Source organism: Saccopteryx leptura, chromosome 7 (genome assembly GCF_036850995.1).
Source record: "Saccopteryx leptura isolate mSacLep1 chromosome 7, mSacLep1_pri_phased_curated, whole genome shotgun sequence".
Classification (NCBI taxonomy): Eukaryota; Metazoa; Chordata; class Mammalia; order Chiroptera; family Emballonuridae; genus Saccopteryx; species Saccopteryx leptura.
This window is the reverse complement of record NC_089509.1, coordinates 36,832,662-36,857,668: the sequence shown is the minus strand read 5'-3', so window position 1 is coordinate 36,857,668 and position 25,007 is coordinate 36,832,662. Positions and strand designations below refer to the sequence as shown.

The 25,007-nt window shown below is 43.9% G+C and overlaps 1 protein-coding gene and 1 non-coding gene across 28 annotated transcripts in view; one reads left to right on the top strand and one right to left on the bottom strand.

Moving 5' to 3' along the window:
- NEB (nebulin) overlaps positions 1 to 25,007 on the top strand; it is a 207,437-nt gene that overhangs the window by 162,525 nt on the left and 19,905 nt on the right. For all 27 annotated transcript variants that reach the window (XM_066346075.1, XM_066346074.1, XM_066346072.1 and 24 more), the window contains 20 exons: positions 1,463 to 1,567; positions 3,085 to 3,189; positions 4,361 to 4,465; positions 5,114 to 5,218; positions 5,305 to 5,415; positions 6,007 to 6,117; positions 6,338 to 6,439; positions 6,549 to 6,653; positions 10,711 to 10,821; positions 11,410 to 11,514; positions 12,060 to 12,164; positions 13,499 to 13,603; positions 15,072 to 15,182; positions 15,600 to 15,710; positions 16,283 to 16,396; positions 17,596 to 17,700; positions 20,219 to 20,323; positions 20,836 to 20,940; positions 22,016 to 22,108; positions 23,106 to 23,198. In XM_066346075.1, the coding sequence (XP_066202172.1) occupies positions 1,463 to 1,567; positions 3,085 to 3,189; positions 4,361 to 4,465; positions 5,114 to 5,218; positions 5,305 to 5,415; positions 6,007 to 6,117; positions 6,338 to 6,439; positions 6,549 to 6,653; positions 10,711 to 10,821; positions 11,410 to 11,514; positions 12,060 to 12,164; positions 13,499 to 13,603; positions 15,072 to 15,182; positions 15,600 to 15,710; positions 16,283 to 16,396; positions 17,596 to 17,700; positions 20,219 to 20,323; positions 20,836 to 20,940; positions 22,016 to 22,108; positions 23,106 to 23,198 (2,112 nt within the window). The remainder of the gene's footprint in view (positions 1 to 1,462; positions 1,568 to 3,084; positions 3,190 to 4,360; positions 4,466 to 5,113; positions 5,219 to 5,304; positions 5,416 to 6,006; positions 6,118 to 6,337; positions 6,440 to 6,548; positions 6,654 to 10,710; positions 10,822 to 11,409; positions 11,515 to 12,059; positions 12,165 to 13,498; positions 13,604 to 15,071; positions 15,183 to 15,599; positions 15,711 to 16,282; positions 16,397 to 17,595; positions 17,701 to 20,218; positions 20,324 to 20,835; positions 20,941 to 22,015; positions 22,109 to 23,105; positions 23,199 to 25,007) is intronic.
- Positions 21,666 to 21,741, bottom strand: TRNAS-GGA (transfer RNA serine (anticodon GGA)). The gene has a single exon. It is a non-coding gene; the product is annotated as a tRNA-Ser (tRNA).

The following is a 25,007-nucleotide window of genomic DNA, read 5'->3' as shown; positions in this document are numbered from 1 at the left end:
TTAAAAATATTTTTCATGTTAAAATAAGCTTTGGCGTTTCAAATGTGAACATCAGGTATTCATAAACATCTGTCAGGTGGACCCTTCTGAGGGACAGCCCTGTTTCTCTCACCATAGAAAGTGAAGCTTTTCTGGGTCCATTCTCCCATGCTTCCTGACGATAACAATAACCTGAGCTATTGATGAAAAATATAGATTTCCAGGCCTTTCCCTTAAAGATACTTATGATGAAGTGCAGGAATTTTTTATTGATTTTACTGAGAGAGGAGAGACAGAGAGACAGAAACATGGATCTGTTCCTGTATGTGCCTTGACCAGGGATCGAACTAGCAACCTCTGTATTTTGAGAGAATGTTCTAACTAAGCGAGCTATCTGGCCAAGACTGAAATGCAGGAAATCATGATCAAGCAAATTTAGTAATACTACTGAGTTTCCTTAGGACAGTTTCACTTCAATTGAGCAAAGAAAGACAAAAATAAAAAAGAAGAAACTCAAACCCTTATGGACAGGAACAACAATACTGTGATTGCTGGGCGTTTGGGTGGCGGCAGAGGAGTACAGGGGAAGACACAGTGATGGATGGAGACTCGACTGCGGGGGTGGAGAACACAATGCAGTGTACAGGAAAAGAAAAGACAATGTCACTTCCGATTTCATCACCTTAAAACCTTAGCTCCCTCAGCAACAATGAGTGAGAAAATCCAGATGAGGTTCTAGGGCCCTGAAATCTAAGAGGAGAGAAATGGAATGAAGCTAGAATTTCCAGGCCTAGGACGGGGAAACTACCTACTGGGCCCTCAGAGACGAAGCCTTCCCTGACACTCCCCCTCCCATGCAAACCCACATATGCCCAAACTTACTAGATGTGGCTCTAACCGTGATGACAGAGAGGACCACATCCACCCATCAGTTCATTCATCCATCATATATATATTGGGTTTCTATGTATGCCACACTAGGCACAGATGATGAATGACACACAATTTTTGCCCTGCAGAGGTTCAGCCCAATAGAAAGCATAGACAGATAAACAAATAATTATAACACAAGGTAGTAACAGCTGGAACATGGGGGTCACAGAAGGAGGGCGAGACTCATTCCATCTGGGTGGGAAAAGTTTTTCTTCCATCAGCAGTTTTCGGGATGTTTTGAACTTAGAATTTTCTGCTTTGGAAGAGAGGAGACATTCAGGGATGGCTGTGCAGCTGGCCCTTTCAGCACAACCTCAGGGGATATAAATCCCACGGTGACACTAGTGAGCACACAGTGTGTCCTGGAAGATGATTTTAAGATCTGAGACAAGAAAGTACACGTCTGCATGGCTGTGTCCTTTCTACGTGCAGATTTATTCTGTCTTAAGGAGCATTATATACACTACTCAAGGTCTTTATTTCTTATTTTTTTAAATGCTTAGTAGGCTGCTATAAAAAGTTAACGTTGTCATTGTGTTTCCTCCCACAGCTGAAATACAAAGAAGTTTATCAAAGAAATAAGTCCAACTGCACCATTAAACCAGATGCTGTTCATATCAAAGCAGCCAAGGACGCCTACAAAGTCAACACCAATGTAAGTTCCGGAAACTTCCCCAAGCCTAACAGGGAAGTTATCAGCTTCTGCAGGAAATATGATCTCTTTTACATCTCTTCAGGGGATTGGGCTCTAATGAGTCCAGACCAACCAAGAGTTAGTCCCTAAGACCATGCGCGATGACGCTGAAATCTACAAGCTGCCTTTGGTTCTCGCAAAGGACGGTGGGGAAGAGCAGGCTGGCCTAGCCCCTGCTACAGACACCACATCAACTCAGCCCTTGTGCACAGTGGTGGAGAAATAGGAGGCTTAATTCTGAATGAAAGCTGCATGTTGGAAAGTGTCTCAGCATCTTTCATCCCTCCCACCCTCTGTGTTCTTTTCCTGCCCCAAACCTTAGAGCCTACTTCTTATGAGAAAAAAAATTGTTTTAGTCATTTGTTCCTGTCAGGAGCTGGCCTAGACCCTCTTTCTGCTCAGAACTACTTGGGCTGACTCATTTCTTTGTGATAGGACATCTTAAAGCCTCAACCACAGGAATATTTTTGTGCATTTAGACGAGTATTAGTTTTTTAAAGCATATATCAATGGTATTATAATGCAACTGTTATAACCCAACTAGTGCACACAAGTGTCAGAGAGAACATGTCTGTGAGGGCTAGCAAACTGAAATGCCTGTAGGCGGGCAGGTGACTTACAGGTGTCCTGAGGCCGGATTAGTAGCAGGACAGATGTGAGAAAAGGCAAGTGCCGTAAAACGTAGAGTGCAGGCGGTGGGTGTTCTCTGTAACATTCTTGCAACTCTGTTGAACGTCCAAAAAATTTCACAGTAATATGGGAAAACACTCACCAAATAGTATCCATAGATGCATATACATTTTGTGTGCAAATTAAACTTTGACATAAAGAGAGAGAAAGAATGAGGAAGAGAATGTGCCTGACAGAGAGGACGCCTCCCAAGCATGCTCAAAGTAAACCACAGACACTCAGATGCGGCTCGAGGCAGCCAGCTCTCCAGCTCAGGGGGGTCTAGCAGTGCACAAGCACCCTAAGGCCGGGTGGCCTGGGTCAGACTCCCAGCTTCACGTTTTCTAGCGGACGTACCCCCAGCAGGTTATGTTCATTTCCTGCAGTTACACAGATTGAAGAAGTTAGCCTTTATAAAGTACTTAGAAAAGTGCCTGGTACAAAATAATTTACTATATATGTTTAATATTTCTTTAATTAAGGATGAATTTAGTTAGAAATGAGAAGTTCTCAAGTACTCTGAAAATGATTAAGCTACACTGGCAGAATAAGAAAGATTATAGTCATTTCACCCATAGGCCTTTAAAATTTGTAGCCCCTATTTTCAGACCACAGAGTCCCACAAGATGACCTCTTGAGTGGCTGAGTAGCTGCATAGATTGTAGAGGAGTGTTCATCGGGGCTCTCTCTTGCATGAAGAACTGGTTTGTTGTATGTTGAAATGCAAGACGAGTCCTTCTGTGCCACACGCATGGTTAGGAGTTCAACCCACTGACTGACATGGCTTGTTTTCCTCTTGTTAAAAACAGCTGGACTACAAGAAGCTGTATGAAGCCAACAAAGCCCACTGGAAGTGGACCCCTGACCGACCGGACTTCATCCAGGCCGCCAAGTCATCCCTGCAGCAAAGCGATGTGAGATAGGAGAGACATGGCTGAGACAGAAAATTAATTATCAGTCATAATAGGCACTGCCGTGGGTGTTAGCCTGAGCTGATTAGAGATCCAAGAAGGGCAGGCGGGTGGTGGGGAGCGGAAGGCAAGCTCAGGAAGCAGCCCCGGCCACAGAGCCTGATCTCCCCCGGGTGGGCCCAGACACGAGTGGTTCAGAGTCCTGAGCGAGGCTGGGAGGGGCTTGAGGCAGGCAGGCTGGGGGGCTGGGAGGAGCTTGAGGCAGGCAGGCTGGGGGGCTGGGAGGGGCTTGAGGCAGGCAGGCTGGGGGGCTGGGAGGGGCTTGAGGCAGGCAGGCTGGGGGGCTGGGAGGAGCTTGAGGCAGGCAGGCTGGGGGGCTGGGAGGGGCTTGAGGCAGGCAGGCTGGGGGGCTGGGAGGGGCTTGAGGCAGGCAGGCTGGGGGGCTGGGAGGGGCTTGAGGCAGGCAGGCTGGGGGGCTGGGAGGGGCTTGAGGCAGGCAGGCTGGGGGGCTGGGAGGAGCTTGAGGCAGGCAGGCTGGGAGGCTGGGAGGGGCTTGAGGCAGGCAGGCTGGGGGGCTGGGAGGGGCTTGAGGCAGGCAGGCTGGGGGCTGGGAGGAGCTTGAGGCAGGCAGGCTGGGGGCTGGGAGGAGCTTGAGGCAGGCAGGCTGGGGGCTGGGAGGAGCTTGAGGCAGGCAGGCTGGGGGGCTGGGAGGGGCTTGAGGCAGGCAGGCTGGGGGGCTGGGAGGAGCTTGAGGCAGGCAGGCTGGGGGCTGGGAGGAGCTTGAGGCAGGCAGGCTGGGGGGCTGGGGGGGGCTTGAGGCAGGCAGGCTGGGGGGCTGGGGGGGGCTTGAGGCAGGCAGGCTGGGGGGCTGGGAGGAGCTTGAGGCAGGCAGGCTGGGGGGCTGGGAGGAGCTTGAGGCAGGCAGGCTGGGGGGCTGGGAGGGGCTTGAGGCAGGCAGGCTGGGGGGCTGGGAGGGGCTTGAGGCAGGCAGGCTGGGGTGGGGCCCTGGCCCTTGGTCTTTGTCTGGGGCTGGAAAGGAGGAGCTCAGCACGAAGTGAGGGGCCGGGAAACCCCTGCTCCCATCCTGGTAGCAAATCTTCGTTATGAGGAGGATGGTGTAGGGATTTAACCAAATTCTGGCTTTCCCATCTTCCTCTTTTTCCTTCCGTGACAGTATGAATACAAGCTGGATCGAGAGTTCCTCAGGGGCTGCAAGCTTTCCGTCACTGATGACAAAGACATGGTGCTGGCGCTGAGGAACTCCTTGATAGAGAGTGAGGTAAGTGTCCAGTCCCGCCCAGCATGCTGGACCTCCATCCGGGCAGGGGCTGTCTGCTGCCCACCCCCCCAGGGACACCCAGAGGAGGACCGGGGACTGCTGCCGCAGGAGCTCGGGGGTGGGTCCTGAGGCACAGCCTGCCCCCCCCCCCCCCCCCCCGGAGCGCCAGGGACATGGCAGCGGGGCAGCAGCACGAGGAAGCTCCTAAATCCAGGTGACCGTTCTTGCACCATGAGATCATTCACACAGCAAGAACTGGGAATCTGAAGGCCCCGCTGAATTCTATAAGGAAATTAATTCATATTTGTAGGATTCTGTCCCTCCCATGCTGCAGTTTCCTCATCTGGAGAGGAGAACTAGTAATGCCTCCCAGGCTTTGGGGGAGGTCACATGACTTACTTGAAAGTGCTTTGAACCAGACTCTATGTAGAAAGACTCATCGCGACACCCATTCTGATCGACATTAAAACCTCAACAACCTGCAAGAGATAAAGAAAATTGTTGCTATTTCCCAAGATTTCCAAACACCAACTATTTTATTGAGTTTAGTGTTCCTCCTCTGTCGACCATGCTATTTCCCCAGCTCTATCTAGTGACTTAATAAAAATATGCAGAGCTGCTAAAATTATGTTTTTTTCACCCCTGCAGCTGAAATACAAAGAGAAGCATGTCAAGGAGAGAGGAAGCTGCCATGCTGTCCCCGACACTCCTCAGATCCTCCTGGCCAAGACCGTCAGCAGACTGGTGTCCGAGGTAACCGTCCAGCTGCCACATGCTCCGCTTCTACCTCGGGCTAACGCCCAGCCAGACTCTAACCGCCTTTCTGTGGGTTCCCTCAGAACAAGTACAAGGACTACGTGAAGAAGCACTTGGCCCAGGGCTCGTACACCACACTGCCCGAGACCCCGAACACTATCCGCGTCAAGGAAGTGACCCAGCATGTCAGTGATGTGAGTGACCAGCCCCGGACGCTGGGCAGCCGGGAGGCCACTTTACCTGAGAATGCAGCCACAGGCTGCAAGCTGCCGTGTTACTTACAAACACTTTCCTTTATGTGACTTCACTCTTGCCATCAGTACCTGTCTGTGAAATTTAAACTCTGGTTTCAAGGACAACTCATTATTTAGCTTTCAAACTATGGCAACTGTGGCAGATGTGGGTTTTGCCACACATGTTATCTGGCAATATCAGAAGTAAAATCACCTCATTGTATCTCGGTAGTCTCTGCCTACTATGAATTAATCAATAATACTTTAATAATCACAGTATCATATTTTATTCCGTGTATTTTAAGAAGGTAGAAGTGGTGCATGGGAGAGTGTAGGTTCCTTGTGGTCATTTCTCCAAAGATTGGTGTGTGGGTCAAGTTTAAGTTGCAGGACAGAAACAATAGAGAAAAACTAGAATGTGGATCAGAGATGGACCCAAGTTTCAGAAGGACCCAAGATGGGGAGCTGTGGGTTGTCCTGGAGATCTTCTCAAAGCTCTCAAGTAAATCAGTTCTGTTCCTTTGCTCACTATGTAATTCTGGATCTTTTTAGACAAATTACAAAAAGAAGTTTGTCAAGGAGAAAGGAAAATCCAACTACTCCATCATGCTGGAGCCCCCAGATGTGAAACATGCTATGGACGTGGCCAAGAAGCAGAGTGACGTGAGTCCTTCCTCTCCACACCTCGGGGCCCGCTGAGCCTGTGGGCTTCAAACTGGTGCATGCTGGTTCCAGTCAGCGTAGTTTTTGTATCTTCTAGTTTAATAGATATGGCGGTGGCATTAATTTGGTTTTAATAGAAAGGTTCCTTGTACTTAAGGAGGACTTTGGAAAAATAGCACATCTCTCAAAGGAATAAACATTTTGTTTTCCCAATGTCAAGGTCGCTTACAGAAAAGATGCCAAGGAAAACCTGCATTACACCACTGTGGCTGATCGGCCAGACATCAAGAAGGCCACGCAGGCAGCCAAACAGGCCAGCGAGGTAAAGATGTGGTTAAAATGTACCTGGTCCCCAGTGGTCACTGCCATCAAATAGTAACTGGCACCTGGCATCTGGAATGCATTGCCCATTCTGGTTCTCTCTGATGCAGGTGGAGTACAGAGCCAAGCACCGGAAGGAGGGCAGCCATGGGCTAAGCATGCTTGGTCGCCCAGACATTGAAATGGCCAAGAAGGCAGCCAAGTTGAGCAGCCAGGTAATGCAGATGGGCAAGAAGCAGATCTAATGTGAGGAGATTTTTTTAAAACCTTTCAGGAGGAAGTGATTCTCAAAAGGGAAATGCAATATTAGCACCCAAAGAGGTCCTGGGTCTTGGATAAACACTACAGAGTTTTGAAACGTTGTACCATAAGAAGTGTGCCATAAGACCTTCTTTCTTGTTTCCAGTTAACATCCAGCCTTTCTTTTCCTTCACTTTTCCATTTATGGGTATGTGTCTAGGTGTCTAAACGCTTAACCACACTTCACATGACAAGAACATCATCTCATTCGGAACCTCCCTCCAGGCATTGAGAGTTATGTCCCAAAGGCTTGATTCATACCTAACTCACCTGTGGGATCTTGTCAACATGCAAGAGTCATGAAATTCTGACTTCTAGAATCCAACCAGATGCATAACCTTTATTCTTTTATTCAACATACATATGTTAAATGCCTGGGTTAGGAACTAGGATGAGTAAATGTCCTCAGACTATATACCCATGGATAAATAAGTTTAATGGGGGCGGTGAGTGTTTGATCAAGGTATGCACAGGGTGCTGAGGGGAGTGCTTCATTCTAGCAGGTTTTATACTGTTGAGAAGATGGACTCAGAAATGTGTTGCCCAAACCTGATTGCCACCTCACCTAATTTCCCTTGGTAGGCCAGTTACCTAGGACACCCCTGAGTGGTGACAGGTTTTCAGACGTTAGCTCAGAGACCCCATGGTCTACCACCAGCTCTTTTAGAGAGCAAGCTTTAGTCCTATGGGACTTGAGCTCAAGAATATTTTATTTCTTCTCCAATCTAGAGGTCCTACCTTCTTCTTCACTGTCTGTTCTCTCAAGTGTTTGTTTAAAGAAATAGGCTTGGGATAGATTAGGCTGTTGTATGTATCACTTTCAGGAATAGCACACATGGGATTCCAATCTTTTAGAGGATAAAGAAGTAATATCAAGTGACAAATCAAGTCACAGTTATGAAGATACAAAAGGTTTAGATGAGTGATGACAAGCAGATAAGATTTTTTGAAGTTTTTTCCTTTAACACTCTTATGCAATGTTTTTACTATAAATTTATGGAGTTGTATAAGCATTTGAGACCAAGATATGAAATCACCAACAAAAAACAGTGTCATCTCTAAGAGTAATGAAATATAACAAGAATTTTTAATGTAAAAAAAATGGTAATGTGTTCAAATGCCCAAGGTCATACCATTATCAAGTGAAAAACTAAGAAATGACTTTGATGTTGAAATTTTGAAGACTTTGCTGTTTTTAAAAATCAAAAGGCTCATATTTCTAACTCTAAGCCAATGCTCTGATGTGGAAAGGGAGACCCAACCAGATGCTTTCACAAGCTCATCTTCCTGGGTTTGTTCCTGGGTGAGGCTCGCCTCGGGACTTGGAGCCCCCGGTGCAGCCCTGGCCCAGCGGGCGGCACTCACCTGGGGCCTCCCCGTTCTCACTCTGCTGTCTTGCTGGCACTCTAGGCAGAATACCTCAAAGGCCAAAGGAGAGGACACGGGCACGGCGCCGCATCTTATGACACCCCTATGATGAGGCATCTTAAGAAAATTAATGCACTCATCAGCGATGTAAGACTGGCACCAGCAAGCCGAGATCTCTGTCTTTCTCTTTTTCTTGTCGACTTTCCTAGCCTTGGTCAGGGAACTGACCAAGTGGCACTCTTTTCTGTTGATTTTGTGTTGGAATGTGTAGAATGCTGTGGAGACTTGTCAAAGAATATACTTTTGTACACACCCATCTTTTCTTGCATGAAGCTTTCCCTCGGGAATCTATCATTTGCAATGGAAGATAGACTAGACTTGAACATGGCCTCCCAATGTATTCTGGGTTGCTGACAAAGATCAAATTGAAAGATGAAATGAAAACAAATGAAGAATCTAACCTTCAACCCCACAAAGAAAACCTCTGCCGATGGCCGCTGTTGATTTAAGACCAGTACTTAGTAGTCTCTCAGTTGGGGCATACTGTGAACCAACAGAATAGGCTACTTACGTGTTTTACTCACAGTTCTTTTACCCTCTGTTTTACAGTCTTAACCGCAAGAATATGTCTAATTCATGGGTTTGTTCTTCTGTCTTCAGAAGTACCAATTTGATGATAAGGAGCTGAACAGTTAGATGTTAGACCTTTAAGTATAAACGCTGAAAGAATAACTACTTTAAAATCACTTCCTGTTCTATATCCATACAAGCCAGTGTCTGAGCGTGATGGGATTATAAACACTGGCGCACAGCATTGCATGGTGCCTCTCAGGCTTCCATGATTAACAAGAAAAAGAAGGCTTTACCATTCCATAGTGTACGTGTGTATAGTTGTACTATACTCACTACCTAGTCCATTGCCAGGAATTTACTATACCTTCTGCCTAGGCCAAGAATTCCTGGAGTCCTGAATCTGATGTGTGTCCATATCTTTCAAAATGTAGTGAGTAGTTCTTAAGAAGATCCAGTCAAAAAGGAAGGCTTTCTGTACTGGACACGTTTGTATTAGTAGTTCGATAGGCTGCATTTGCTGGAAGGCCTTTCTGTGAAACAGGGAGGCATAGATATATCTAATTTAAAAGTTGAAAATTCAAGTTTACTGGAAATTAACAGAAGAAAAAGATACTGAAGTGAGAGACCAATCAGTTTGCTGCTCTTCAAGTATGTATTTCTTCGGAAACAAGTTATTTTCTTAAAGACAGAGGAATTTAACGTACTTTAAATGAAGTGGATTTTATTCTCGCCCCAGCTGGGCCTTTGCAGCTTCTCTTCCTCAGCCTGAGTCTGGACACCTAGTTTACTTTGCCTGTGTGTGTTCCACAGCTCTTGGGATCAACCCTAGTCTTTCAGGTTCTTACGTCCCATAGAAAGTGTCCTTTGGGCCACGACACCAGCTCACCACCTCTGACTTCCTTTTTCATTTCTTTACCTTGAGGATGGGTATTTTCCGGAGAGGAGCCATTGCAGCATTTATTGACATTCTCTTTTCCTTCCATGGCGTGTTTCCACCTCTTCCTGGGTGTCTGTCGCAGTGTGCTTGCATCACACAGTCCTGTTTTGCATGCTTATTGTTTTCTATGCATTTCCATTGTCGGTTTATTCAAAATTAGTGAGTCTTAACCTTGTGAATGCGTTTTCTCCAAGGTGGCAGATTTCGTTGTTCTTAGCATTGAGTGGTCTCATTTTGTGTCTGTTCTGCGGACCCTGTAAGCTTGGGGGGAAGTACCGTGAAGTGAGCAAGCATGAGGGTACTGACTTTTAATGTCTACACAGTGACGTGTCCAGGGGCCTGGATTCTGCTGAGCTAACTTTGAATGAGCGAGGCTTCCATCTTGCCACTCACAGAAATTCTAGATTTCTCAAAGAGCCAAATATTGTCCTTTTCACTGACTAACATCTAGAGATATCTTGTTTTCATTCTTAGAGTGAATAACTAGGGAGAGTTTTATCTGGACTTAATCTTAGAATACTCTTAACAAAGACATTAGTCTTTTTATTCAGTAAGGAAAGGTTTCTGTCAGTTTCAGTTCATACAGGAGGAAATACGGTAAATGATATAGCCAAATACTATTTTAAAATAACAATAAATTCTCCTAATTTAACAGTTGCCTAGCATCTCACCCTTCTTGATGATAGACAAACCCTCTTGGAACTCCTTGCAATAAATCTAAAACAGTTTCAGCTTTTTCAGTTAGGAGGGCCAAGGTGTTCCGAATCAAATACATCAGATCGCCTCTCTGAATTTAGCCTAATGTGTTTTCCACTTATTTTTGTTTTGTATTAAAAAGAGGTGATCATAACTCTGAATAATATAAAAATGAACAACTCAAATACTATATCATTAGATCTTATTGTTGATTGACTGTTGTCCCAACCTAATTACTAATAGTGCCCCTTTTACTGTTAAAAGCATCCTAGTTTAGATAAATTACATGATCACTTTATGTATAGCATATATTCTTTTATATTTGTATTTCCTCCATTACTCAGTTCTCAAATTAATGTGTGTTCAGGAATAATTTTGATTTTTCCATTTGCTGTTAGGTTAAATACCGAGAAAATTTTGACAAAGAGAAGGGCAAGACACCAAAATACAATCCAAAAGACAGCCAGCTGTACAAAGTCATGAAAGATGCTAATAATCTCGCAAGTGAGGTAAGATGTTTTAAATTGTGGTAAAATATATAACATGAAGTTTGTCCTTTTAACTATCAGTATTTTAAGTGCACAATTCAGTGATATTACTTACACTCATAGTTTGGCCCAACCACCATCATAATTTCCAAGACTGTTTTTAAAGCCCCAAATAGAAACTCTATATTAAGCAAATAACTCTCCATTCCCCCTGCAACCAAACCCTGGTGATCTCTGATCGATTCTGCATCCCTGTGAATTTACTTACTAGAGATTTCATCTGAGTAGAATCACACAATATTTGTTTGTTTGTTTTTTTTCTGGCTGATTTCACCTCACATAATGTTTTCAAGCTTTATCCACATTGTAATATGTATCAGAACTTCATTCTTCTTTATGACTAAATAATATTCCATGGTATGTATAAACATTTTGTTTATTCCTTCATCTGTTGATGAATTTTGTTGATTCCACTTCCGGGCTACGTGAATAAGGAATGGTTTTTCATTACCATTCCAGCATTTGTTTCAGGATGTCTTACTATGGTTTCCATCTGTGCTCTTTACCTTTTCCTATTTATGTGATATCCTTTTTCCGATTAACATACAGGTGAAATATAAGGCTGACCTGAAGAAACTTCACAAGCCTGTGACTGACATGAAGGAATCTCTGATAATGAACCATGTCCTGAATACAAGCCAACTGGCCAGCTCCGTAAGCTGTCATTTGCTCCAGAAACAGCTTGGTTCACCCATTTGCAACTAAATTCCTCCTCTGAGCTCACACACTTCTCCTCCCCTGCTACTGACACTAGCCTGATTAGCAAGCTCCTCTCTTGTTTGACTGCATTCTTCCAAATTGCAACACTAATCTACCACTATGCCACTAACTGTAACACCTCTCAGAATATTTTTAAAAATGCTTTTTCTTAGAATACTTAAACTCTTTTTTTCTTCAATTAACCAATCCCTTTCCTCCTTTAAAGGACTTCTTTCACTTTTAACTGTTCACTCTTACAACTGCTCTGAATAAGCCATAGAACCGAAGTGTTTACACCCTTCGGTTGAACCCTTGTGTTGATTGACAGTGCTGAACGTGAATCGTGGATTGTCATCCTTTAACACTTCTGCTTAACCCCCCTGTTCGTGTTTGCTCATTTTAATGTGGCCCTGATGCGGCTGCTGTGTAAACGTCTGATCTAAAGAGGAACACCGAGCAGCTTTGACATCAGTGTGCCTCTCTGCCCCCTCCCCCGCCAGTACCAGTACAAGAAGAACTATGAGAAGAGTAAGGGCCACTACCACACCATACCCGACAACCTGGAGCAGCTCCACCTGAAAGAGGCCACAGAACTGCAGAGTTTAGTGAGTCGATCCAGACTGACCTTCCCCCTGACAACCATGCATCTGCAGTGTCGGAAACTTCCGTGGGTTCCCCCCAGCATAGTGCTGATAGTTTTAGTAACTACTGCTTGAGAAAAGGCCCAAAGGAAAAAGGGGTTTTGAATTTAATAACATTTTGAAACAAATTTTTATGTTATAAGCATAACAGTATCAACATGTATTGGAGAAACAGTGTATACACAGGCTGTGTGTGTGAATCAGTGTGTGAGTCAGGTTACTGACTGGGACCAGAAGCATCAAGTTATGTTACACGGGAGAAACCCCCATACAGGAACCCTGCTGTGCCCCCCCCAGCCTGCACCGCAGGGTAGGAAACAGTGGATGATAGGGAGGCCTAGGGAGATTTTAATCGGAGAAGATTTTAATATGATCAGATGTTCCACTGAAGTAGTCTCTGGCTATTTTAGAAATTGCACATTTTGTAAAACAATTAAGATTATCGGAGGAAAGAACTCAGAGAAGGTGCTGCTGTCACATAACCACCTGTGTTACAAATTCAGCATTGTTAAGGTCCTCTGTTGGGCATTAACCAAGAGCCACTAAGATACTCGAAATGTCCCCTTATGGTCTATAAAGCGGCCCATGCCCCCAGGCCTCTGTATTAAAGTATTGTTACAAGAAAAAGAGCTTATACTGACTGAGAGCCTCGCCACCAAGATGCTGCACAGACAAAGGCCTCTGCCCTTTCATCCCATGAGGATGAGGGGAGTGTGTTTGTAAAAGAGTGTTGGGCGTTTTAGAGAATGTCAGGCTTATTTGTAAGTCAGTCAATATGTTAACTAGTTTTCATTTTTATAACAATTTATGTGGTTGCATTAAATATGTGACCCAGATAGAGTTATTAACCTATAAAGTGGCATACATTATCTACTCATTCAAGACCCCAGGTGTCTGATAATAATAGTTCTTTTGAAAGAAAAACTGGAGATTTTTTTAAATCGGAAATATTGACTACTGCCATGGTTAAAATGTTCACCCCTACACATAACAAAGCTTGGGCAACGTGACCTGTGTGGTTGTTTCTGGGCAGTTCCTCCCTCAGCAGTTCCCTCTGCTGATCCTTCTGCAGAGATTCATTGTCTCTCTGCATTGTGCACACATCCTGATTCTGCCTCGCAGACAGTGAGGGTGTTTCCCCCCAAGCAGCAACAAAAAGGTTCTGGATCCGTTTCAAGTGGCAGAGATGCCACCCAATTGGACATATTATATCAGTGGAAACATACTATCCTTAAACTAGTATCTGTCTACAAATTGACCTAAGGAGAGAGATCTCTAATAAGGCTTTTCATCACTAGGTGAAATACAAAGAAAAGTATGAAAAGGAACGAGGAAAGCCCATGTTGGACTTTGAAACACCAACGTACATCACTGCCAAAGAGTCTCAGCAGATGCAAAGCGGGGTAAGTCCTACAAAAGCACTGCACAGCAAACACACCATCCACCTGAAGAAAACAAGCTCTGCCCACAAGTGTACCCAGCTTTGTGTTATCCGAAACCAGTAGATGATGGGATTTTTAATATGTGATCACTGAACTCTTTTCCATCTCAAAAACCTATGATTCAGTGATCAAAAATGTTCTGAATGGTATAATTGACCAGATATGTTTTACTTCAACTATCACTTTTATAGAATTAGAACATAATAAACTATTCCTTACACTAAAAGAAATTATATTGGGTATATATATATATATATATATATATATATGTATTTATTTATTTTTAATGAATGAAATGTTTCCTCTGTATAGACTTACCATCAGTTTTGGATTGCTCTTTTCTTGATATGTAGCCCCAAGCCGAAGAAAAGGAGATCAGTGATCAATATGCTTCTCAAGCCCTGACGGGATACCTCCTTTGGTTAGAGTGTTGTACCGAAGTGCAGAGGTTGCCAGTTTGATCCCCGGTCAGGGCACATATAGGAACAGATTGATGTTTCTGTTTCTCTTTCTCTGTCTCTCTAAAATCAGTGAATAAATAAAAAAAAAAAGATGTTTATCAAAACATCCAAAATCAAGGTGACATAATGCCTATTTTAGAGATGTAAGCAGAAGCATCTAAAAATAATTTTGTCCACATACTCTAGTTAATGATTAAAAATAATTATAGATCATGATTATTAAAAAAAGCCATGTTTCTATTTGATGTCCTCAGGCTCTCCTTCCTCTGCATTGTTTTTTTTTCTTCTTCTTTGAATCACTTACTTCTAACTCAGAAGTAAAACCTTTTATTGCCTTAAAAAAAATGTCATCAGGCCTGACCAGGCAGTGGCACAGTGGATAGAGCATCAGACTGGGATGTGGAGGACCCAGGTTTGAAACCCCAAGGTCGCCAGCTTGAGCGTGGGCTCATTTGGTTTGAGCAAGGCTCACCAGCTTGAGCCCAAGGTCGCTGGCTCGAACAAGGGGGAGGGTCCCTCGCTCTGCTGTAGCCCTCTGAGCAAGGCACATATGAGAAAGCAATCAATGAACAACTAAGATGCTGCAATGAAGAATTGATGCTTCTCATCTCTCTCCCTTCCTGTCTGTCCCTCTCTCTCTGTCTCTGTCACATAAAAAAGAAAAGAAAAGAAAAGAAAAATGTCATCAAGAGAGATGACAGTGACTTCCAAGTATGGATGGCACACACGTCCTTCCTTCTGCTCTGGTGAAGGGCCAGCCCCAGTCACAGCATTGAATACAGGGCTATTTGCTCCAAACAAAGAATTTCCATCTGACATGTTTCAAACGGGTGACCATTAGCAGAACTATGATCAAAGTAACACGCCAACATTGAAAGAAAATGTACTATTTTGCCTTCCTAAGATTAAGAAATAAATTATAATAAAGGTTCTTCTCTTAACTTGTCTTTCCTTCCTACTTATATTAGAAAGAATATAGGAAAGAGTATGAAGAGTCCATCAAAGGCAGAAACCTGACTGGCCTGGAGGTCACGCCAGCTTTATTACATGTCAAATATGCAACCAAAATAGCCAGCGAGGTAGTGCCCAGTCGGTCTTTTCTTTCCCTCTCGATTCAATTAACTGCACTATTGTCACTTATCAATATGTTCCTTCTACCATGTTTTACCACCACCTAATTTTGCGTGTTTCAAGTTGGGTTCACATTTGGTACTACCACCTAATCTATTACCCATGTTAATTCTTCTAATTTTTTAATTGACTAGCTAATAAAATGTGTTTACCTTACCATTCCATTAAATTCTAGTTTTTTATTGAATATTTAATATTAAATGATAAAGCTTATATCTTGCTTTTGTTTGATATCTTTATTTACTAAACTGCAGCAGTTTAAAATTGAAAGGGTTTGTTATCTTGTGGGAGATTTTTGGCTCTTTACCTGAGAGGAACAATCCAGGCTTTCTGGTGATTATTGCTGCTTTTATTTTGTGGTATAGAAAGAGTACAGGAAGGATCTAGAGGAAAGCATCCGTGGGAAGGGTCTCAATGAAATGGAAGATACTCCTGATATGTTAAGAGCAAAGAACGCCACTCAAATCCTCAACGAGGTGAGTCCACAGACAACTGCATGCGCATAATTCACAAAGCACCTTCTCCTTCCCAGCCAAGTCCCCCCTTCACACACACACACACACATGCACAAAGAAATAAAAAGTGTTTGAATTTCATATTCTATATCCAACATGAACTAAAATATACTTTAACATATCAACTAAAATATATCTTAATTAATAATGAATGGATATTATAACAGCCTGTGTCTGTAGTGCTTATCACTATCATAACCTGTTATTTCTCTACTATTATTTGACTTAAACTTGACTCATTTGGTGTGCTCATTTAAATAAAAATGCCCACACAGGAGTGGTGTGTACCTAAATTTAATCCTAGTTGTGTACCAAACCAGATTTAAAGTTTGCTTTATACTTTAATTTTCTAACTAGAGGATGCTGAAGTGTTCAAAAGGAGGCCTTAATACAGGCTGTGGCAGTCGCCTGTCACAGGGAAGGGCAAACACTAGCGACCGAGGAGCATGTTGTGTGGACATGTATTTGCTCTGTACATCTATCATCTAATTGTGGAAATGGGGTAACTTCTTCTTTTTTTAATGCTACTCTAGAAAGAATATAAGAGAGACCTGGAAGTAGAAGTCAAAGGAAAAGGCCTGAACGCCATGGCCAATGAAACTCCTGACTTCATGAGGGCCAAGAATGCCACTGACATCGCCAGTCAGGTCGGGGTTCCCGCTCATGCCAATCTCCCCCCTCCAAAAGGAGTAGCTGTGATTACAAGGGCACAGATTCCCTTCCATTATCTTATTTGTTGGTCAATAACAATCAAGTGCATGTAGTATCATTCTTAAATATCTGCCTGGTGAGTCCATTCTAATAAAAGATTTAAGGACTCTTTGCCAGGCCTACTTATACCTGCCGTTTCAAGTCTATCGCCATAGGAGACATTCAAAGCAAAGGCTAGAAGTTGGTGAAGCAAATAGCAGCTTGAAAAGAAGGTAGACTGACATCCAGGCCTTGTTTCTTAATCAATACACTCCCTATTTGGCACGAAGAATTTCTTGCTTAGAATATTTTGGGAGTTCTTTCTATCTCTCCTTTCAAGGCCTAAATTTAAAACACAGTTTTTAGGCATACACATTGTCTCACAGTGATTGGTATGGGTCTTTTTCTTACTTGTCTTGCTTCTAGCTCTTATGTATATAAACAATCCATGTCTCACTATTTACTGATTATCTTTCTCATTTCCCATTACCCCTTCCCTTCCCCCTCACTCCCTTCTCTCCTGTTTCCATGCCTAACTAGTCTTTCACCAACTAGAATTCAATCATTCTTTCTGAATTTCACTCTTTATAAATATAATAAGAAAAAGTCTGTTGAATGTCAAATGAATAAATTTTTTTGGAAAAGAAATATTGAGCCTGACCAAGCGGTGACACAAGGGATAGAGTATCAAGCTGGGATGCAGATGACCCAGGTTCCAAACCTGAAGTCGCTGGCTTGAGTAAGGGCTCACCAACTTGAGCGCGGGGTCACTGGCTTGAGTGTGAGATCATAGACATGACCACACGGTCACTGGCTTAAGCTCAAAGGTCACTGGCTTGAAGCCCAAGTTTATTTACTTGAGCCAAAGGTCACTAGCTTGAGCAAGGGGACACTGGCTTGGCTGTAGCCCCCCAGTCAAGGCACATGTGAGAAAGCAATCAATGAACAACTAAGGTGCCGCAATGAAAAATTGTTGCTTCTCATCTCTCTCCCTTCCTGTTTGTCTGTCACTATCTGTCCTTCTCTCTGTCTCTCTTGCAAAAAAAAAAAAAAGAAAGAAAGAAAAAAGAAATAGTGACTACTTCTTAATCAAACTAAACTAAAAAGTATGTGCATATTGTAAATATTTACCCAATCGTTGGGTGTTCTTTTGCAGATTAAGTATAAGCAATCAGCAGAAATGGAAAAAGCCAATTTCACTTCTGTGGTTGATACTCCAGAGATTATTCATGCCCAGCAAGTCAAGAACCTTTCAAGCCAGGTAAGGATATTCATCAGAATATCACACATAGGCCTGGCCGGTTGGCTCAGTGGTAGAGAATCAGCCTAGCATATGGATGTCCCAGGTTCAATTCCCAGTCATGATGCACAGAAGAAGCACCAATCTTGTTCTCCACCCCTCCCCTTCTCCTTTTCTCTCTTTATCTCTCTCTCTTCCCCTCCCACAACCATGGCTCATTTGGAGCAAGCTGACCCTGGGCTCTGGGTATGGCTCCATGGCTTTGCCTCAGGCACTATAATAGCTCATTTGCTGAGCAATGGAGCGACAGCCCCAGATGGGCAGAGCATCACCCAGTAGAGGGCTTACCGGCTGGATCTCAGTCAGGGTGCATGTGGGAGTCTGTCTTTCTGCTTCCCTGCTTCTCACTTAAGAGAGAGAAAAAAAAGAGTATGACACATTGACCCAATCATAGAGAATGAAATCTTTCAACTTGACCAGTGGTGGTGCAGAGGGTAGATCATCGAATTGGGACGCTGATGTCCCAGGTTAGAAACCCCAAGGCCGCTCGTCCAGCTTAAACATGGGATCACAAACATGATCCCATGATCGCTAACCTGAGCCCAAAGGTTGCTGGTTTGAAGCCCAAAATCGCTGGCTTGAGCTCAAGGTCACTGGCTGGAGCAAGAAATCAATGGCTCAGCTGGAGTCTTCCCCACCCCGCCCTGGTCAAGGCATTGATGAGAAGTAATCAATGAACAACTAAAGTGATGCAATTGCAAGTTGATGTTTCTCATCTGTCTCCCAAACAAATAAACAAAAAACACAAAATCTTTTCATTAATTCTTAAGGAGGTTCTTTTAAATCAGTTTTGCCCAATGAAAGGGAAGGTATTTATATATAATGCAAGTTTGATTTAAACTTTGAGATTCAAGGTTCAGAATTAAAAATAAATTATATGACAGAATTTTAAGATACTGAAAAACTTTTACATGAAATCCATAATTAATGACTCAGTATCTTAACACACAAAGTCTTTTATAATGTGGATGTAAAATTTGTGCTCAAATATGGAAGAAACAAAGTAGGGAATTCACATTTGTATTATCAATTTCTTTAACCAGACAGATGTCATCACTGCTAACCACACAGTCTAGCCCCAGTTCCTCCCATGGTGGATAACTCTCTCTCATCCTACAAATAGAGAAGTGAAGAAATGTAAGATGTCCTTCATACACCAGGATGTACCCTCATCTGTTTTCATCTTCCATAATATCAGGAGTCTGCACTTTATCTGAGTAGCCCCGAACTAGAATTTTTGCTGTCTTCTGATCAGCGAGTTCTAAGCAGTAGTTACCTGACCTGGTGACATTTTTAAACACCTGGGAATTAGATTTTTCCCAGTTCCACTATAGAATTTTTAGCTAGTAAGTCTGATGTAGGCCCTAGTAATGTTTTATTTATTTGTTTGTTTGTTTTTAACCTTCACAGATGATCTCTTAATGACAATCAGCTTAGAGGATCATAAATTTAAACACTTCCTTAGCAGCATATAATTTTAATCATAAAGTTTAGACATAAAAAATACAGTTACCGCCTGACCTGTGGTGGCGCAGTGGATAAAGCGTCAACCTGGAAATGCTGAGGTCACTGGTTCAAAACCCTGGGCTTGCCTGGTCAAGGCACATATGGGAGTTGATGCTTCCTGCTCCTCCTCCCCCTCTTTTCTCTCTCTCTCTCTCTTCTCTAAGATGAATAAATAAATAAAAATAATAAATAAATAAATAAATAAATAAATAAATAAAATACAGTTACCACCAGAGAGTGACTTAATTAGGAAGCAAATATATTCAAATAGGAGACCTGAATCTTTTATTTTAGAGGTGGGAGGTGGGAAAGAATTTTATTACCAAATCATATGGGCCCCAAACTACCATGTTGTGCTCATTGGGAGAGCCAGGGAGACCAACATTCTTGGGGCTACGCATGGCTCACCAGCCAAATATCCTCTGCCCTTTGACCTTATTAATCTTTAAGGTAAAACTCAGCATGGGGATCTTTCCTAGGGAGAAATTAATTCACTTACTGTGCTTCTGTGTGCTTTCCTAGGCCTCTCCTGGCTTCGTCCCCAAAGTCTAAGCTATGGCCAGCCAGGCTACTCCCTCCAGTTCAGAGCAGTGTTCACCTCTGGTCTCTTACCCTCCTGCTTCCGTCCATCTGCCAGCTGAACTATCTGGCTCCATCCAGTCTGCTGTAGGCATCCCTGTCTCCCAACCAGGAGCCTCGCTGGCTGTCACCTCCCTCTGTGGACAATCCAATAGCACCTTCCTCTGCCAGTTTCACCATGACAGTGGGTCCTGTTGAATCCCTAGGCTCGGGTCTTCAGGAAAGAAAAGGCATGGTGCTTACTCACCGAGAGAGCTCTGCTTTATAACTCCCTACCGTCCTTGAGCAGTCAAGAGCAGAAAAGATGTTCCCTCTGCTGAGCGGAAGGGGCTAGGTCCCGTTGGTTCGGAGTCATGTGTTGGTAACCACCCGGATTTTTGCAATCTATTTCCAGAAAAAGTACAAGGAAGATGCAGAGAAGGGCATGTCATATTATGAAACAGTTTTGGACACCCCAGAGATGCAGAGAGTCCGGGAGAACCAAAAGAACTTCAGCCTCGTAAGTTTTTACTGAATCTACAACACAGCCCACTGGCACCCGGGAAGAGGCAGGGCAAGGGGGCTGCCTCCGCGCACCCCCACTTGGGGGCCATGGAACAGGCCCCCAAATGTGTGTGCCATTCTTCCAGACTCCCCTCATACTTCAATCCCAAATCAAAACATGAAAGACCCCTCTGTCACTTTGTTGGTGACTTTCTGTCACTGAATATGAACTTTCACCATTTTTCATTAGTGGCAACATCCGTCTTTTTCAAAAGTTAATTCTAGGTAAGCTGTACATTAAAAAATAATAATAATTTGACATGTTACAAGTTTTAGGGTTTTAAAAAATTTAGCCTCTCCACACCATTCTTATTAAAGAATTTCCCTTTGGCTATCAGACTATGATTATTGTGACATAGACATTTTTCTTAAACACAGGATTTTAACTTCCTTTACACAATATAAGACGATTAAAAATATATAAAACAATGTTGAAATCTTAACAAGGTGTTTACTCTCTCTTCATAGCTCCAATACCAGAGTGACCTTAAAAACACTAAAGGAAAAATTACAGTTGTTCAAGACACACCAGAAATACTGCGTGTGAAAGAAAATCAAAAGAATTTCAGCTCGGTACATTTACTATTTATTTTCCATTCAATGCTAACCTAATAATTCCATTTTCCTTTTTAAAAATATATAAGCCTCACGTTTATTCAGACAAATAACATCTAACTTCCCCAGTTAATCCTAGCAGTTCTTTGAAATTTCCCGTACTTTGCTCTAAAATCATCATTCCAGAGACCATTTGAATAACAATTTAAATCTGCTAACAAAGTAATTTCTCTTTCTTTAACTTTTTTTTTTTAAATCCCACAGCAGTAACATGTGCTGTCTTGCTCCAGGAAGATGGATTTCTTTCTGACATTGTGATTTCTTTTAGTATGCCTTCCCCCAAAGTAACTAACTGACTTTGTATTTCTTTAATGAAGTTTTTATTTCGTATGAGCGCGGGCTTTTTTTTTTTTTTAATCTTTTTTTTTTTTTTTTTTTTTGTATTTTTCTGAAGCTAGAAACGGGGAGAGACAGACAGACTTCCACATGTGCCCGACCGGGATCCACCCGGCACGCCCACCAGGGGCAACGCTCTGCCCTCCAGGGGGCGATGCTCTGCCCCTCCGGAGCGTCACTCTGTTGCGACCAGAGCCACTCTAGTGCCTGGGGCAGAGGCCAAGGAGCCATCCCCAGCGCCCGGGCCATCCTTGCTCCAATGGAGCCTTGGCTGCGGGAGGGGAAGAGAGAGACAGAGAGGAAGGAGAGGGGGAGGGGTGGAGAAGCAGATGGGCGCTTCTCCTGTGTGCCCTGGCCGGGAATCGAACCCGGGACTTCTGCACTCCAGGCCGACGCTCTACCACTGAGCCAACCGGCCAGGGCAGCACGGGCTTTTCTAAACCAGTGTTTTCTGGGGTTCCTCATTCTGTGTTAATATGGTGTGATAATCTTAAAAGAAATCTCAAAATGTGGAAAGTGAACGGTCACTGGGCCGGAGTCACTCGGGCTGATGCAGAGACACCAGGTATTCGGGCACTTGCCTGAGACACTCTCTAGTGTCTTTTGTTTCCACAGAGCCATGTTTCCTAGAGTTTCTCCAGGAATCGCTGTGTTTTCCCTTCCTCTGTGTAACACTGTTTTGATTCTGAATGTCCAGGTTTTGTACAAAGAGGACCTCTCACCAGGAACAGCGATCGGAAAGACACCGGAGATGATGAGGGTGAAGCAAACTCAGGACCACATCAGCTCGGTAAAGACGCCCACTGTGGACTCACTCGTCCTATTTTCTACCTCCCTTTGACAGCTGACTCTGATGTCTGAGCTGCACTCAAAACCTTTGTCACCCAAAGCAGCTTAAGTTGGTAAAATCGGTTCCTGTGGCTAGGGTCATCTGACAGTGCAGTGCCGTGGTGATTTTCCTGAGGTGAGGTTAGATATGGAAAATGGAGAAGCCTGTGTCAGAGCAAACCAGAGCGGGATGGTTGTTAAAGTGGTAAAAAACAGATTTTATTCAGGACTATTGCAATACAGGGGGAAAGAGCTCTCAGTATAGAACCAGACCTTATTTCAAACACAACAAGGAAAAGTGAGACTTTATAGCTCGGGGGAGGGTCAGTGGATGGAAAGTTCCTTAGAGGTAACACCATGGGTAAGGAGGCTTGTGGCTGAACCGGCCTAACAGGACTCCTGTGGAGGCAAGCCGGGTGACCAGGCTTCACCAATGGGATGGGGTTGGGGACAGAGGAACTTGATCAGATATGGAGGGTGGGAGATTCTGGCTAAACTGACTTATCAGGATTTTTGCTAAACTTGGGTAATGCAGAGATAGATGCTATAGTCTGAAAGTCAAGGTCCAGTTGGGAAGAAGATTCAGAGGAGCCCAACTAAAGTTTGGTTAAGGAGAGACTCTTTGTCACCTGTAAGAAAATAGAGTATGTTAAGAGGCAAAGAATTTACCTTCCTGAATCTATCTGTACTCGTCAAATGAACTGTTAATAAAAACACCCGAGTACAGAGGAAAGAGAAGGGACTACAGTCCAAGTATGGAACCCACCACCCCCAGCCCACCCCACAGGGAGAAAACAGACCAACCAAGTGTCCTTGTCCTTGGCATTGTTCTCCTCTGACCTAATATCGGAATGTGGCCCCATTCAAAATAAGTGTAGAGCTTATGCCATTTGTGATTTTAAAAATTGAAGAACTACTAATCAAACACACTGCACATGGTCCCCCTTTTATATCTGCAGGTCAAGTATAAGGAAGCAATTGGACAAGGAACCCCAATCCCCGACCTGCCGGAAGTGAAGCGTGTCAAGGAGACGCAGAAGCACATTAGCTCGGTAGTAGCCCTGATGCTTGCTCCGTGTGTGTGTGTGTGTGTGCACACGCGTGTGCGCGCGTGCAGCCAGCCCCATCACAGTCGTTACCCAGCTCCATCTCACCCCTTCTTTCTTTGGCCAAGGGCTCCCCATGCCTTGGGGATGGTGTGAACTCTCACTTGGTCCTGAGAAGAGCACTACAATTTGCAAAAGTAGATTAAGACAGTTCTATTTTCACATGATCAAGGAGCAGAAGGCAGGGGCTTGGCTTCTTGATTAATTACACTTGCAATTTGTAAACTGAAATGTGCCGTCAGTAGTAATAAGGTTATTGGGATGATCTCAAGTTAATTAGCCAAAGGCACATACAGGGGGTCCCTGGGTTACGACACAGTCCGTTCCTATGACAGTGAAGTAACCCGAACTTTAGTGTAAGTTGAAACACCCTAGACTGAGTCACTTACCTATCCTAACACAGTTGTAAAATCATAATCTAGAACATAAAAACACAACTAAGCCACAGAAAAAGGAAAAGAACATAAATATACTATACTGTACACTGTAATGTAGTAACAGAAAAAAAAATGACAAAAAATGAATGTTAAAAAAAAATTCTGCCTGACCAGGTGGTGGCACAATGAATAGTGTTGGACTGGGATGTGAAGGACTCGGGTTTGAAACCCAGAGGTTACCGGATTAAGCGTGGGCTCATCCAGCTTGAGGGTGGGCTCACTAGCTCAAGTGTGGGGTTGCTGGCTTAAGCATGAGATCATAGATAGGACCCCATGGTCACTGGCTCAAGCACAAAAGTCACTGGCTTGAAGCCTAGGGTCACTGGCTTGAAGCCCAGGTTCGCTGGCTTGAGCCCAAGGTTGCTGGATTGAGCAAAGGGTCACTTGCTCTGCTGTAGCCCCTCCCCCATCAAGGCACATATAACAACTAAGGTGCCACAATGAAGAACTGATGCTTCTCATCTCTCTCCCTTCCTATCTGTCCCTATCTGTCCATCTCTCTGATTCTTTCCCTGTCTCTGTCAAAAAAAAATTCCTTGCCATTATTTCTGTGGTTGGCTTGCACACTGGAAGGGGCATTGCAAGGTGGGAGAGAGTGGCCTATTGGGAGGAGGAAGCTGGAGAGGCAGGAGAACCAGAAGGTGCTGGAGATGCTGGGTCAGGTGAATGAGGATTCCTAAGGAACGTGCAGGAGACGCTGGAAATGATTCTACCTGTACTACAGGTGTCTCATCTCAAGAAGCAGTTGATGTAGAGGGTACAGGATGTGTTGTAGGCCTTTCCACCTTCTTAAAGAATTGTTCCCGGTTAGTCTGGAACTATATAGTTTGAGCACATACTCCATAAGTACGATGCTAATGGTATAAGCTGAAACATTCATATCTCAATTTTTTTAAGGTATTTGTTTGTTTGTTTGTTTTTTTGGTATTTTTCTGAAGTGAGAAGCAGAGAGGCAGAGAGACAGACTCCCACATGCACCCGACTGGGATCCACCTGGCATGCCCACTAGGGAGTGATGCTCTGCCCAACTGTGGCATTGCTCCATTGCAACCAGAACCATTCTAGCGCCTGAGGAGGAGGCCATGGAGCCGTCCTCAGCGCCCAGGCCAACTTTGCTCCAATGGAGCCTTGGCTGCGGGAGAGGAAGAGAGAGATGGCGAGAAAGTAGAGGGGGAAGGGTGGAGAAGCAGATGAGTGCTTCTCCTGTGTGCCCTGGCCAAGAAATGAACCCAGGACTTCCACACACCGGGCTGACACTCTTCCGCTGAGCCAACTGGCCAGGGTCAATTTTTTTAAGTCTTTATGGGAGTGAGCATGG